Consider the following 16,464-nt stretch of genomic DNA (forward strand, 5'->3'; position numbering starts at 1 on the left):
TTGGCCACATATTACAGTGGGATCTCGATGATACGAATCTCACGGAGTCACAAAAAATATTCGTATTAGCCGAAATTCGTATCATCCAAACAATTAAATCTAGCTAAATTAAACAGTGAGAGGTGAATTCACTCAGGCACACGTACGTAAAAAGCATTTATTTCTTGAAGGAAAAGTCTCCGATGTCCTTCTGCTTCTTTTTCTTTGTCAGGTCAATTAGCAGACTTTGTTCAAATCCATAAAAACGCGTGCACGTGTCGTCGCTGATTTCATCCGCGGCCATAGCACGCCTCAGAACTTCAAGCGCATGCAGCGTTTCAGCCGCCGGTGGTGGTCCTTCGCCGTCGCCCACGTCAAAGACAAGAACGCGGCCAGAAGCACAGCACCCACTCTGTCCGATGGCACGCGGAAAAGGTGGAAAAGCAACGAAAGTGTCACCGCTTCAAACTCTTCGCGCCCAGCCGCGGCCTCCGCACTGTCAGGCGCCACGTCCGCGCCTCCGCACCAAAAGAGAGAGGGAGAAATCGCGTAACTGCGCGCTGTTCTCTTTCACTGCCGTCGGTGGGGCTCGCAGTCGCGTCCGTCCGTGCACTGGAATGGTGCCAACTGTGGCCTCTTCTCCGCGCAGCAGCGCAACCTCCTCCCCTCCTTAGCAATCGGCGCATCGGTCGGGGGCGCAGCTGCGCATAGCAACTGTGACGTCACACAGTAGCGGGAGAACGAACGCGTGGGCGTCGGCGATGGCAGCTGCACCGCCGCAGCTTCGTCAGATGTCTCGTTGCAGTCGAGTGAGACCCGTAGCTCCGAAGCGACCCACTGATTGTGCGCCAAGCGGTTATGCAGCGGACGCCGGATTCCCCCAACATCAAACGCCAGAAGAACACGGAGCAAATGCGCGTGCGACGAATGAACATGTCACCAGATGCGAAAGCAAGGGAGGCAGAATGGAAACGCCAACAGCGACTGATTAGATCGCCGGGTACTAAAGGCAGGGAACCAGAACGCAAGCGGCAGCAGCGACAGGCGATATCGCCGAACACCAAAGCGAATTAATTGGAGCGCAGACGGCAGCAGCGTCTGGCCTTCGCCAAGCACACTTTCAAATTTCCAAAGTGTCTTCGGTAATATTCGTATCAACCGATGCGGGTCGAAAATTGATTCGTAACAACCGTTCTCTAGCACGTTGGAAAGTAATGGGGCTCGACCGGGACCACAGAAAAATTCGTATCATCTAGAAATTCGTATTAGCCGTGATCGTATCATCAAGATTCCACTGTAATAGGCATTGGGTCTGTCGCGTTCAATGCCTTAATCGTGCGAAATCCAACTTCTGTCCAAGACCTCACTTCCACGTGTCAACACCTAGACGAGCTGCAGTCTATTCGTATTCAACATGACAGCAGCGATCCTCAGGTTCCTCATTCTCCAGATCTGCGTGCTCTTATGCGCACCATCATCCGCGAATAGCTTCAAATACAAGACCTAAGGCGCCCACCTGCTGCCAGCACCCCAACCCCCCCCTTCAACTTGCGCAAGATCGTCAAGCAAGAGTTGACAGCGATCACTACACCCACGACACCTTTTGCTCCGGTAGGGCACCCCCCACCTACCTAGACAGACGTTGCTTCGCTACCCACCCCTACCATGACCTCCATGCCTATTGACGTTTCCTATGACCATTTGGCTTCGACGGGAACCAGAGCACTTGCTGTGCCATCCTACCCTCAGTGGCGTCCACCTTGTCCGGTTTGTTCTTACTGTGGTATACGCGGCCATATATCTCGCTTCTGCCACCATTGCCAGCAAGATGAAAGATGAGGCTATGCTGAGCACGAGAGAGACCACACTTGCCGTGCAGACACCTACTATCCTGGATCGTACTCTTTCCCGCAACAGCGTTCTCCGTCTCCTCCAGCTGCTCCCAATCTGCCTCATAGTTCCCGTTCGGCTAGACGTAGTTCTCCTTCGCCTTACCGGCGCTCTACATCACCGCTTCACCCCACTTCCCATCTTGTTGACCAGCACTCGGGAAAAATAACTGTTGCAGTTTCTGGAGGGGAAACTGATTCTTATCGGTCTTCAAAAATTTCTCCTGTTTGCCCGGCCACTATGCTTTCTGTAACTGTCGAAGGTGTTCCTGCGTCAGCTCTCATCGATATCGGTGCCGCCGTTTCTGTTCTTCGTAGTGATCCGTGTTCCCGGCTCCGGAAAGTCAAAACGCCTTATCTTGGACCTATTTTGCGTGGTGCTAATAATGCATTCATTCACTCCGAAGACGGTGTACTGCTTGTGTTCTCATTGACAGCATACACCACCATATTGAGTTTCTCATCCTTGCAACATTTATCCATGAGCTTATACTGGGTTGGGACTTCCTTCATTCTGCTTCAGCCATCATTTCATGCAGTGAGGAAGTTGTCCATATCACGGATACAGCGCTTGCACCTATTACGGACTCTTCACTTTCATGCATGAACTTGGCCATCGCTGCAGACTCCGTCCTGCGTCCTGGTCACGAAGACGCTGTAACCGTAACATCCAGTCAAATCACCGACGGGGACGCGCTAGTCACCCCTAGTACTTCCCGCTGTACTTCTCGCGGAATTCTCATTGCCACCTTTCTCGTCCAGTTTTCACGTGGCCGCACCCTTCTGTCTGCTTGCAACACGACCCCAGAACCACTGTGGCAACCCTCGCTGAAACTCAACCTATCTCTACAGTTACGCTTTGCCCTTGCTCATCGCCAGCACCAACCTCAGGTTTGGATTCTTCTTTCCCTCCGCCAGCCGTTCTTGGTTCTGACCTAACAGCCGCGCAGACCGAAGCCTTACTGGTGGTCTTGGCAAAGCACAAAGCCTGTTTCGATAGCAGTTCCCCTGTGCTGAGCCAAACTTCTGCGGCTACACATCGCATCGAAACTGATGGTTCCGCTATAATACGACGACGCCCCCATCGTGTATCGCCTTCAGAAAGCAAGATCGTTGAACAACAGGTTACTGACATACTTGTGCGGAAGATAATACGACCTTCATCTAGCCCATGGGCTTCTCCCGTGGTTCTGGTAAAGAAAAAAGATGGCTCCGTTCGCTTTTCTGTCGATTATCGAGCCCTCAATAAGATCACACGCAAGGACGTATATCCAATACCTCGAATTGACGACGCTTTGGACACACTACAAGGGGCGGAGTATTTCTCCAGCATTGATCTTCGATCAGGATATTGGCAAAATCCGATGAATGAGCCTGACAAAGAAAAGACCCCATTCGCTACACCAGACGGACTTTATAAATTTAATGTGATGCCTTTTGGCCTTTGTAATGCTCCTACCACATTTGAGCGCATGATAGACAACGTACTTCGTGGTCTAAAGTGGAAGACCTGCCTCTGTTATCTGGACGATATTGTCATCTTTTCGTTGACTTCAGCCAACATCTTCATCGATTAGACGAAGTTCTCAAGTGCCTTGCAAATGCTGGTCTCCAGATCAATACAAAAAAATGCAAATTTGCAAGCAAGAGCATAATAGTGTTGGGCCACGTCATCTAAAAAGATGGCATCCAGCTATACCCCGAAAAGATTAGTGCTGTTCTTCAGTTTCCTCGCCCCCAGCAACACAAAGATCTACGCAATTTCCTCGGCTTGGCGTCATATTTTCGTCAATTTATACAGAACTTCGCTGCAACAGCAGCTCCTCTACAGAAGCTACTGGTTACCGCTGCCTCTTTCACATGGACCAGCGACTGAGAGTCGGCTTGATTCGCAGTCGCTGCCTGACTCTGGACTCTGGAGCCTTGTCTGCGCAATATCAGAGTCGATGAACCCTGCCAAGCGCCTTTCTGCGTTGCGGAGTGGAGGAACATTGTGCCCTTCCCTGACCGTCGCTTGTAGAGCAAGCCTTGTGCAAACCCACTTGCACATTCATAGTAAGGTTTGTTACAGCGCAACACAAGACAAGATCAACAGAAGGTATAAAATGACGGCATGGCGCTAACTCTTAACTGATATTTTATAGAAGCTATGTCTAACATATATATAGGTGCCATTTGATTACCATGACATGCACAAGATACAGAGATGCATCGAGGCAACTGTTACAAACTGATGCAAAATCAAAATTGACATAGGTAATGCAGTTCCTTGTCATGAAGAGTGATAGACGGTTCACTGATACACACTTTGTCCACAAACTTTATATTGTTACCTTCGGCGATTTCCGTTGTCAATTGGCTTACATGTTTAAAAAGATGACACTAGTTTCTTTTTTAATTCGGGGCGACAACCGCACGACTCGCAGTGCTCCGGTAGATCAAGCGGCGCCACCCCTTGAAGAGATAGCTCATGCTCCCGAAGTCGAACATTCACACATCGCTTCGTTTGTCCCAAGTACTCTCGACCACAAGATAATGGAATGGTATACACAAGCTGCGTAGCAAAAGCCATGTACCTGTTCACATGTTTGACAGCGCATTTTCCCTTCAATTGCTTATCCTTCAGCAAATTATCAACTAACGGGCATATGCGACCTATCTTATGTTTCGCAGAAAAACGAACAGGCTTTTCTTTCGAGGAACCTGCAGGGGTTTCCTTTGTAGCGATTGCTACGAATGGGTAGATGTCTGGTTTTCCCTTCATTAATTACTTCTCTCCACCTTGCGGGTTTCCGCAGAACTACTACGTCAAACACTTGCCTTTGTCTCGTGTTGTCGACAAATTCGACTTTGCCGTGCCATCTGCTAGCTGCCTGGTTGGGTCAAATGGTAGAGCGGCTGCCCCGGAAAGGTGGTGCTCCCGGGTTTGAGTCTTGGAGAAGGACGACTTTTTCTTTAACTCTGAGGCTTTTCTTTCGAGGAAGCCATATGGGTTTCCTTCGTAGCAATTGCTACGAATGGGTGGATGTCCGATTTTCCTTTATTTATTAAACCCAGAGGTCAACTCACATTCTGCATTGATCTACATTCATGTTCTTACACTCATACACCGATCTATACATAACTAAGAGACTCACTGGGTGTAAGGTTATCATAAAGCAATGTAAGGGCTACAACAACACCAGGTCAAGACAGCTCTGCATTAAGCTCTGCAATCTAAGGTGCTTCAATGTGCTCAGCAGAGCATTATTTTTGCATTTTGCCTCAATAAGTATACAGACAAGAATAAAAAACTTGCTAATTTGTCCTCAGCAGCACATCACACACACTTGAGCAAGTCGTGCCAAGCTAGGCAGACTTGGCCATTTACCACACTCACACAAGCAAGCGAATGTAAGAGAAGTGCTGGTCACTGCCTACCTGAGGTGGCACTTGACTGTTCCACAGCCTCCGTAGTCTGCACGCTCCTAGACTCGCTCCCTGCTTTCAACGAGCAGCCGACAGACTTGTCAGCCAGAGGCAAGCTGAACTGCATGCCAAAATCAACCTGACCAACGACCTTTGAAGGGGTGTGGCATGCCATTTTGGCAGTGATGCTTTCAGCTAGGCTCATCGCATTTATGAGGCCTGCAAGAAACAAGTGGGGCGATTGCCATCCTGTTACACTGTTACAGCATCAGAGCAAAAGGTAAATGCAAAAGTATAAATACAGGGGAACTTGACAATGCATAGCCAAGGAACACAAAATAACCCTTCCGGTTCAGTATTCCTAAAGGTCTACAAAGGACAATCCACACTGAATACTTGAAAGGAGGGCAACCTTTTTGTGGAAGGCTTACGACAGAAGAACATATTTGAGACACTTTTTATCTCATGCATTTTAAAGCTATTGGTGCAGTCCAACTCATGAAAAGTTATTGCAACATCCTAAGGTCATTGCCATCAGCCAATTTAATGTCAACTGTAGGATCTTCAATCACCCCATGTCTTGTGCCAGATGATACCATCTCGTGCTAGTAAATTTTCTATTTCCTCACACTAGCTGTCAGCTGTCCACGATTGCACGTCAGTTCCATTGGTACCAATTCAGTAACCCCGATAGGTCATCGGTTACCTGCCCTACACATTACATTGCTTGTCCAAAGTTCATTTTTATGCAACAGTGGTCTTTAAGAACTTTACTCACTTAGCGGTAGGTCAGTACGTATGTATGCATGACCGCACATAACCTCTTTCCTGCTAACTTGGGTCGATGTGTTGTCTATGATCAAATGGGTAGAGCATTTGGTTGCTGCACTGTCCCTGGGAACTGGGTTCAAAACTAACTGCCGGCCCAACTTCGCTCGCTGAGCATGTAACCATGGGTATGTGCTGCTATTCAACAAACTTTTTTGATGCTGGGTTGGGTCACTGGGTATGCGGCCCTCGGTATGTGCAATTGTTCAATGACCCCAAGCAGCCTCTCTTAGTGATCTCCAATGACCCCTGTCTTGTCATCTACATTTACCCTGACTGTGTCTAGGTTGGCTGGCCTGTTTCCTCTCAACTAATTTGGTCTTTTTCTCTTCAAATTGAGAACAATCCTAGACCTCCATAACCTATGATCACTGCTATTTACCCAACCTCACACTTCTACAACTTCCACTATGCTGGGGTTGGGACAGAGTATGAAATCTATTTCATTTCTTGTGTCCCCATTACGACTTTTCCAGGCCCACTTCCTGTTATTCCGCTTCCAGAAGAAGGTGTTCGTAACTCGGAGGAAATTTTTTTCCGTGAAATCTGCCACATCTTTCATCTTCTAATTCTAGAGTTCATGACATAATTGCCAGTCATATGTTCCCCCAGCCAATTTTCCTTCGCTTTTGCATTAAGGGGCCCCTCGAGGTCTGGCCATTCTGAGCTGACAAGCGCAGTGCATACAATGCGCACTCATAATAAAGGATGCTAAAATTACATTGCTACACATCGCGGAAAGAGCTTAAATTCCGAACTAAACACCGTTTGCCCTTTTCCTTACGGGCCTGCGCCCCAAGGTGAGGGGATGACTTATATCAGCAAAGGTGCCTACGTACATGTGTAAGCTGTGATGTTGCCCATAGTGACATGTGACACTTCAAGAATTATTCAAGGCAACATGTGTTATTTATGTAATCTGCTGTCTCAAGAGACACATTAAAGTTTAGTGAAATAATATAACACGTAGACCGAATCTCCACAGTGTTTTTGTTTTACACTTCACTACAGCAAGAGAGATGTACAGTCGAACTCACTTATAACTATACCGGTTTCAACAATATTGACACGCGTACTTATCTTTATTGGGAGACCACGTTTCGCCACCTAACAAATGTTATCGCACAGCGTGGGATGCGCCTGCATGCATCCGAAGTTTCTGGAAAGTTATCGATGCTTCTATCCGGTTGTCTGTTGTCGCCGAACCTTGTGCTATCAGATTTCATCGCATGACGCGAATGGTGTAGAACTTTGTGGAAGGCACGCGGGTCCCAACGATTAGTCTGGAACATTCGACGACTGTTGTATAAAAGCCGACGCGCTTGACCCGCTGAGCAGATTTTTGATGATCGCCGACTGTGTTCGCCGCTATCGTTGTGCTATAAGTGTAGCCTGTTTTGTGGGCACAGGTTCGCCCAATAAAAGTTAGTTTTGTTGTTCACAGTATTGCTACTGTGTTATTCAACGTCACCACCATGTGACATCTGGTGGAGGTGCTGGGTAAGTCCGGTCATGAATGGTTATTCTTGCCGTGCAGATTCCAGTCGGCGTAATCAGGTGTCCTCCAGTGGTGCGAATTTGAGGGCCTTCCCATGCAGTCTTAACCTTCTTCAACTGGGTGGTGATGTGTCCACTCATGACGGGGTAATCAGCACCGGTGTCCACTAAGGCGGTAACTGCGTGGCCATCGAGAAGCACGTCGAGGTCGGCAATTCATGTCGGCAATTCGACCGCCGCACCAACGCTACAAACTATGCCAGAGTTCAATCACTGGCCTCCGACAACCTGCGCGAGGCTATCAGGGCAGTCGCACGAGAGGAGCTTCAGAAGATCTTCCCGTCGTCGCAGCCTCAAGGGGCCTCGATCGCTGACATCGTCAAAGATGAGGTTCAGCGGTCGCTTGGAGTGCCGGAGGTGCAACCTCAATTACCGCAACCCCAACCCGAAGCGATGACCAACGGCGCCGTCGTACGCCGTCAAGGCCCTCCTCCGCGACCGCGCCAGGGCCCTGTAACGCCGCAATTCCGTCGACCACCGCTGCCGCCGCCGACAGCGCCCCCACCCGTCGCCCAGCGGAGCTACCCGAGGAAGACCGACGTTTGGCGCACACCTGACCATCGCCCGCTCTGCTACCACTGCAGGGAAGCAGGTCACGTCTACCGACGATGTCCATACCGGGAAATGGGACTGCGAGGTTTCGCCGTCAACGCTCCGCGCCCGCAGCAAGGTGAACGCCCTCGCGATATCGCTGACTACCTCGCGGCTACTCAGTGGAGCTCTCGACGACTGTCGCGTTCACCATCACCAGGCCGCTACCTGTCGCCGACCATACACTGGCCCAGCTCGGGGCCGTACAGCGAGCCCATATCCGGAAAACTAAAAGCAGCAACCGATGGAGGTGCGGTTGCTGTCCGTCGAACTGTCGAAGATCCTACGCCGCTGACGAAGATGCCGAAGAAACTACCTCGACGACATAACGACACGCCGCCGTCCCGACGAAGTCTGGAAGGAAAGAATGCGACGACGAAAGACGACCTGACGTCACATACCAGCCACAGGTCAATGCGACGCAGTCGTGATCCGACGCCAAGACCGAACTGTAATGCAAGACAAAGACAGCACCGACAAGACCAGCGGGATTACTACAGCCGATCCAGCCTCCTTACCGACCTTTTCAGCAGATCGGGATGGACTTGTTGGGTCCGTTTCCGACATCAGCTTCCGAAAATAAGTGGATTGTCGTGGCGACGGACTATCTCACCCGCTTCGCTGAAACTAAAGCTCTACCGAAAGGCAGCGGAGCCGAAGTGGCTAAATTTTTCATCGAGAACATCCTATTGCGACATGGTGCTCCAGAAGTCCTCATCACCGATAGAGGAACGGCCTTTACAGCGGAGCTCATTCAAGCCATTCTGAACTACAGTCAGACAAGGCACAGGAGGACAACGGCCTACCACCCGCAGACGAATGGTCTTACGGAGCGGCTGAATAAGACCCTTGCCGACATGCTAGCAATGTACGTCGAACACAAGACGTGGGATACCGTCCTGCCGTACGTACCATTCGCTTACAACACGGGGGTGCAAGAAACAACACAGATCATGCCGTTCAAGTTGGTTTACGGCAGGAACCCGACGACGACGCTCGACGCCATGTTGCCGCACGTCACTGACGAAGAGAATGTTGACGTCGCTAGCTACCTCCAGCGCGCCCAAGAAGCCCGACAGCTCGCCCGCCTGCGAATCAAGAGCCAGCAGAGGACCGACAGCCAACACTACAACCTCCGACAACGCTTCGTCGAGTACCAACCTGGCGACCGTGTTTGGGTATGGATCCCGATACGCCGACGAGGACTCAGTGAGAAACTGCTCCGACGCTATTTCGGACCCTACAAGGTCATCCGACGTATTGGCGCTCTTGGCTATGAGGTCGCGCCAGATGGCATTTCGCATTCACAGCGGCGCCGCGCACGATCTGAAGTGGTCCACGTGGTGCGTCTGAAACCCTTTTACGCACGCTGACGAACTTCCTTATTTTGTTTTGTTGTTTTCTTCGCTACGGGTGTTTTCTTTACTTTCGTTAGTATGCAGCATCGGGTCGATGCTTTTTAAGAGGGGGGTATTGACACGCGTACTTATCTTTATCAGGCGACCACGTTTCGCCACCTAACAAATGTTATCGCACAGAGCGGGACGCGCCTGCATGCATCTGAAGTTTCTGGAAAGTTATCAATGCTTCTATCCGGTTGTCTGTTGTCGCCGAACCTTGTGCTATCAGATTTCATCGCGTGACGCGAATGCTGTAGAACTTTGTGGAAGGCACGCGGGTCCCAACGATTAGTCTGGAACATTCGACGACTGTTGTATAAAAGCCGACGCGCTTGACCCGCTGAGCAAATTTTCGACGATCGCTGACTGTGTTCGCCGCTATCGTTGTGCTATAAGTGTAGCCTGTTTTGTGGGCACAGGTTCGCCCAATAAAAGTTAGTTTTGTTGTTCACAGTATTGCTACTGTGTTATTCAACGTCACCACCACGTGACAATATATCGGTTATAACAATGAAAAGTTACTGCACCATAAACTTTTGTAAGTTTTCTATGGGGAAATAACTTGCTTACTTCAATGTCCTCATGATGCATAATCATTTATAACGATGAAGTATGGCTGCTGGGTGTCCATACTGAAAGGAAATGAAATGTGAAATCCTTTAAAAGAAAAAAAGAAAAGTGAAATGCAAGCTGCTGCATCATCGCCCGGCACCCCAACTGGCACCCCGTGCTTACCAGCCTCGCGTGCATTTCTTCCGTCGCCCTTCCACCCTTCCGAACACGAATAGACTGCGCCCATAGCTCTGCACTGCACCACCCTCCAAAACACAAATAGACAACGCGAAACACGCTGACAATGCTGCCAGCGGTGCTTTCAGATTGCTCGCTTGGCCCTCAATGTTGGTTCTTTATTCTTTGGCCCTCATTCTGAGCAGTTCTGCTAACGGATTAAGTAACTCGTGCTTCTCTTTGTTCGTTGCATTGAATTCATTCCTGACCACACTGTTTCTCAGCCTTGTTTGACTTGCCACAGAAATGGGAGATGGCTGATCCACGCGCTGATCATCGGCAATGCACGACATTGCAGGTGAAAAGAAAGCATACTGCTACAGATTTGGAAACGAAGTGTTTCTAACCAATGAGGTGATCGTCGCGACCAAGCTTGCATGAATAGCAACAGTGATGGCCACTACAGCAGCGCTGAAGTGGTAGAGCAGGCTGCCTCAACATTGTCCCCGCAGGAGGTCCTGTATATGATTCCGTCACTCACGAGCTTGCTCTTGCAAGGGACCTTCCGCTTCACAATGTGGAGCACCTCAATGTCTTGGAGAAGGATGTCGGCAAGCTTCGCATAAAGCAAGCAAAGCTGTCGAACATGCGTTTTTTTTTCGAGGAAGCCAGTGGGAAGTATGTGGCGAGATGCTTGTGGCGATCTTGCTCCAGCGTTTCTTCTGGATTTCTCAAGTTGAGATACTGCCACAGCAACCTTCCCGCATGTTTAAAAGGCACGTTTTGGGGCCTCCAGTGCGATTCCTCGGAGGAGCTCGTATGTCATTTGCTCATATGTCCAGCTTGTATGTCCATTCTTTGCAGATGTTACAGCACTGCTGTTCTTGAATGCCAACAGCCACACTGTTTAACAACGTGATCGGAGCGCACAGGAAGCAGAGTTAAACAGTTAAACAAGTCAACACAATCAGAATCCGGATGGAGGAAGGTGGTGGGGAGGAGGACTGACGACTCCCCCATTATAGTTTCTTGGAACAGCTATGTCATACACCATTTTGTTTTTTCATGCAACCAAGCTATAACAATGGAATTTTTGTGGCACTTCAATAAATATTGTTAAAAGTGGGTTCGACTCTATTTTTCTTTTGTCTACTTATTCCCACATCGTTCAGTTGCACGTAAACACAATAAAACTATGTCATTTTCTAGCCTGTGGTCCAGCATGTGATCTGCTTGTGTCGGCCTCGGTGTCGCACTGACCAATGCCTCCTCAAAATAAAGTTACGCCTCGGATGTCGCTTGTTTTGACATTTGAGGTACGCCATCACGCAGTGTGAGTGGACCGCCGTGTGGTGGCCCTCGCAACTGTACTGCCGGAGACGGAGTGATGCTGTTGGCAACATTGTGTCAGTGCAGCGGAGCATCTCGCTACACGTTGTGCAGGTGGTTGCCTGTACTCTTGCGACATGCACTGGAGGCACGACATAGAGCATGCGCCTGCTTCGTCACAAAATTTTTCTTTGAAGCTGTTAGAAGTATTACAATGTGAATGAATTGACATGCTTACTTTAATTTTTGTGTGTTGTTAGGACACAACAGAATGTTTATGGTTTCCATTGATGTAATTTGTCCCTAGCATTTTTATAAGCATTCGGCCATCTTTCAATAATGTCGTCCAACAGTGTCCACAACAGTGTCTCTCGCATGTCTGGCAATTGGGTAAACTCAAGCACAAGGGGACTGAGCCTGGGCATGTTACGGGATGAGTGGAAGCGCAAATGTGAACGGCCTGCATGGTGTAGGTGCTTGGTTGCAGAGCGCTCAACCACACAACATATATTCAGTAACTAAGTGCATTGTATTTTCCTGCCAGTGCAAATTTTTAGTAGGAACATGTTTCTCTAAATGTTTAAAAGTTTTTAGGCTTGATCACAGCAATATTAGCTCTTTGTTTAGCTGCTTAAGCTCTGCAGCACCAGGTGTGTGGGCCATGTAGACCGATCAGGCTGCTCACATACGTCTAAGCTAAAACTCCATCGCAGCAATAGTGTGGAGAGTAGTATGGAGAGTAGTATGGGGAGGGGCTTTAGTTTATGCCTCCACTCACCCGTTAAAGCATCCAGCTTGCCTGTGTTTACTGGAATACCGGACACACTTCATGCTGCTAAAGAATGCTCGCAACGCACACTGCTTCGAAAGCTCATGCTTGCGATAGAGAGGCTGGTAGAGAGGTTGCAGAGGCTTCGCACACTGGCTCCAAAACAACCAGAAGTAGACAACATGACATTCCATCATCACGCAGAGCCACTGAAGGTGGAGCTTAAGCCCGATCACTCGGTGAATGAGTTCAGGAGAAAATGTATGGCTGTGGCGGAGGGTAACTTGCAATTGCCTTTAGCTCTCTTATTATGAGATGCTTCACGCAAATTGTGGTGCGAATGTTTACTGTACCCTATGCGCCTACACACCATAGCCACTAAACAACCACAGTAGGTCCTGAACCATATCAGGTACCCTTTAATGAACACGACGGTGTCAAAATCCGTAGTCTGCCACTACGGCGTGCCTCCTAATCTGATTGTAGTTTTGACACACACAACCCCATAATTATATTTATCATTAACACACCTACCAAGATGTGATGCTCCATGCGAGGCAGTGACAATGCTCGACCCTCTTGTAGGTCATGAACAATGACATACAACTTTTCAAGAAATGGGTTTGTGTAGTAACGAAGGTTTGACAAAACTTTATCAAAGATGTGCAATGTTAGCAAGCAAGAGTGGAAGCCCTAAGCTATTGTTGGTAAGATTGCTGGCAAATTAGAATGTGAACTTGAGTGAAGAAAATGTGCAGGGAACATAGATGATGACTGTCAATGTAAGCAAATAGCCTAAAGGAATGAAAGGGGGAACAAACAAAAGAACAAGCAAATGAAAGAACAAGAAAGAGCGAAAATGTTTTTCTTGCAGAGTCAGACCACCAAGGAACAACGAAAATGGTCGAAAGAGCCAAAGAAATTCACTTCAAAAGGTTTCACTGCAGCCACACAACCATGTAAGAATGAAATGCAGAGTACACCACACTGCTACACATGAAGCCCAGAGCAAGTGGCAAAGTTTGAATAATATACCACCATAAGAACCATACACCAACAGTTGCCAATTACAACTCAGAAAACACTGAGACATACATCTAAGCATACCTGCAGGCTAGCAGAGCTATATCTGATGGTGAAACAATCTAAGCAATTGTTTCTGCCGACTGGCATTTCCTATGTACTATACCTAATCTATACTAACACTTTCGCCACCACTCACAGGCATCACTTGTGGCGCAGAAACTGCATTGTACAGATAGACAGTCTTATGACAATGAGTCAGAGAGTGAGGATGCAACTGGCAAGTGATAGTGCACCTGACACAAAAGACGTTGGAAAGCAACAGTATTCCCACAGGAAATTACTCACAGCTGCAGATGCTCAGTCGTAGTTCACAACACAATTATTTCTGTATGATTTATTGTCTTGAGACAGCTCAACACAAATTTTCTGGATTCTTCTAGTTTCTTTTGTGATGGCATTAGGCACCAAGGGCACTACAGTATTACAAGAGTTCTGGCCTAGACAATTTTATATGCACATGTAATGCATTGTGGGAACTTCCAACAGATAACTGGCCAGCCTTACTGGCCTAAATCTGAAGATGCCTTGCGACAACAGTGATAGGGTGTCACGCATCGCTCAAACGACATTTCATTCAATCTTCCTTTACTGGAGCAGCTCAAGTATTAGAAGCATCAGCATGCCTTAAGCAAATGGATATACATACCAGATTCTGGACTGAGCCAGCTTATTGTTGTCAACGGTGCAGAGATCGGCTAGATCTTGACGGGCACAATTAACATCAGCAGAAGCTGTAACGACAGCAGTGGCAAAGTAAAACAAATCAGACAAATGACGGTACAAACATGCAGGGATACCTGCCTTGAGCACATCACCGCGTGACTGCCGCAAAGTGCAACATGTGCTCCTCGCGCAACCAGGAAAAATGTTCTTTTAGTTGTAAACATCACGAGTGTGTAGAGTTCGTCCGCGTAGCTCGTAATAGTTATCCTAAAAACAGCAGACAGACTATCTGTGTAACATACCGTATTAGTGTTATTACAATGTCAACCACAGATGCAAAGTTACGCGCATGACATACTGTTACAAGGCGAGACGCATCAATTTAGAGGGCTCTGCACTAAAGCACTGGATGGAGCGAGGCCGCTAGAGCAAAAAGAAAGTCCACCTGTTTCCACCGCACCTTTTTTCCTTCGTGTGCACAAACCTGCAGTAACGTGTTAACACCTTACTCACTCCCTTTTTGTGGCTTCTGGATTGGATTGGCGCGGCTCGCTACGTACTTGCGCGCGCTTTTTTGAGCGCAGATTGGTGTGCGCGTGGTTTCTGCACCAGGCAGTTATGCAATCGCTTTTTCGAGCCAATGCCTCCTTTACTAGATGCCAGCCGCGTTGCTCGCTTTCCCATTGCGGCGGCGGTTCCCTTAGTTCGTGGCCTCCGCGATTCGCAGCAACGGCGCGCCGCCGGAGCCGATCGCGGAGCCGATCGCAAAGGCCACGCTTAGTTGAAGTTAGTTCAGCATAAATTTCGTGAGGCGGCGCTCGTTGCCTTTTCAACTTCCGGCGGATGCGGGCCTCCGAGATGGCAACAGACGCCATGGTAATCTCCGAGGTCGCAGCACGTGACGCAGACGTCCGCCACAAGCGGCGCTCGTTGCCTTTTCGCGGAGGAGAGTAAAGGGAGAGGGCCAGGAACCGAGTTTACGGACAACGCGGCTGGCATCTAGTAAAGGAGGCATTGTTCGAGCGCAGATTGGTGTGAGCCTGGTCTCTGCACTAGGCTTTTGTACGATCGCTTGTCGTGTTTCGTTCTCCGGCTCTCGCGGACCGCGCGTTGTTCGACGTTGCTTATGTGATTGTGCTTGCGTTGCTTGTGTGTTGGTTGTAAGTTCTGTGTGTTACTTGGCGGAAAGCCGCGAGTAGCGGCAGTGCGGCTTTCGCCTCGGTGAGCTCTGGCAGTACAGAGCACAGAGTCTGCGTTGTACGACCCATCGCTTACAGATACTTGTGCGACCCGTGCTTCCTTGACCATTGAAATGTCGAAGTGGCCTAGCGCCTGGGCAGCGAAGTTCTGCGAACCGCGATGTGGCGTCGCCGCGTCCGACTTTGCTTGACAAACATCGAGAATAATGTGCTGCTCGCTACAAGTCATGTAAATGCGACTGCGTCGACCGCCCACTGTTCAGCGCTAAATGTGTGGTTGGTGTGCTGTGGTTGAAACGAGTGGTGCGGCCGTGCAGCGGGGGTGGTGGAGGAGCAGAGTGGTTTAGGGGCTCCATTTGCGCGTCCACAGACATGTGTTCCCGTTTTGGTCTCATTAGCGGCTGTCGCGGGATTGTGGTGTGCTCCTTGACTAGTATGAAGTTTACGATGCTAGCACACAGCTTGTTCACGTTCTTCCGTGCTAGATATCATTTGCATGACGACCGAGTTGAAAACGAGGTGTTCTGTGTTCTTTGTGTTTGTGTGTTGTAAATTACTTTTTATTGTGGAAGTTCTGGCAGTCTTATTACGCAAGGTGTACGAACGTAAACATATTTTTGTGTGTCTGTAATCTTGAATTATACATAATACACTTTACGACTGATGAGTTGGCTACACTGCCTGTGTGAATCAGCTACCTTTTGTTGAGGCGCTCTTCCGTATGACAGACTGATGCATGGTGCGCGTTTATTTCAGTAATGTAAAAACCAATTTTTCGCCGCAGTACATTTTAGTTACGCGGTGAAGCATACTGAAAGTAGGAGGGGGTCGCTATCGCTCAGCATAGTATGTCCACTTAAGCGACCTGGGAAGCGGCAGGTGCGCGAGTGTATAATTGAAGAACTCGTAGTATGGGGGTCCAGTGACAGTGGCCCCTTTCCACTTTTAGTATGCTTCGCCTCAAAACATTAGTCTATTGCGAGAAAGGTAATCTTAAGAAGCCCATTTATGCAATGTTTCTTTTGTAGCTTGCTACA

The 16,464-nt window shown here is 48.7% G+C and overlaps 1 protein-coding gene across 5 annotated transcripts in view; it reads right to left on the reverse strand.

Moving 5' to 3' along the window:
• Positions 1–14,812, reverse strand: part of LOC139048947 (gastrula zinc finger protein XlCGF57.1-like) — a 39,869-nt gene extending 25,057 nt beyond the window's left edge. For 2 of the 5 annotated variants that reach the window (XM_070523945.1, XM_070523941.1), the window contains exons 1-3: positions 14,689–14,812; positions 14,212–14,296; positions 5,289–5,495 (exon numbers count right to left, since the gene is read on the reverse strand). In XM_070523945.1, the coding sequence (XP_070380046.1) occupies positions 5,289–5,481 (193 nt within the window). In that variant the 5' untranslated portion in view covers positions 5,482–5,495; positions 14,212–14,296; positions 14,689–14,812. The other 3 variants (XM_070523944.1, XM_070523943.1, XM_070523942.1) reach the window with 3 other exon arrangements.
• Between the last annotated feature and the right edge of the window lie 1,652 nt (positions 14,813–16,464).

This window comes from Dermacentor albipictus, chromosome 8 (assembly GCF_038994185.2).
Source record: "Dermacentor albipictus isolate Rhodes 1998 colony chromosome 8, USDA_Dalb.pri_finalv2, whole genome shotgun sequence".
Lineage (NCBI taxonomy): Eukaryota > Metazoa > Arthropoda > Arachnida > Ixodida > Ixodidae > Dermacentor > Dermacentor albipictus.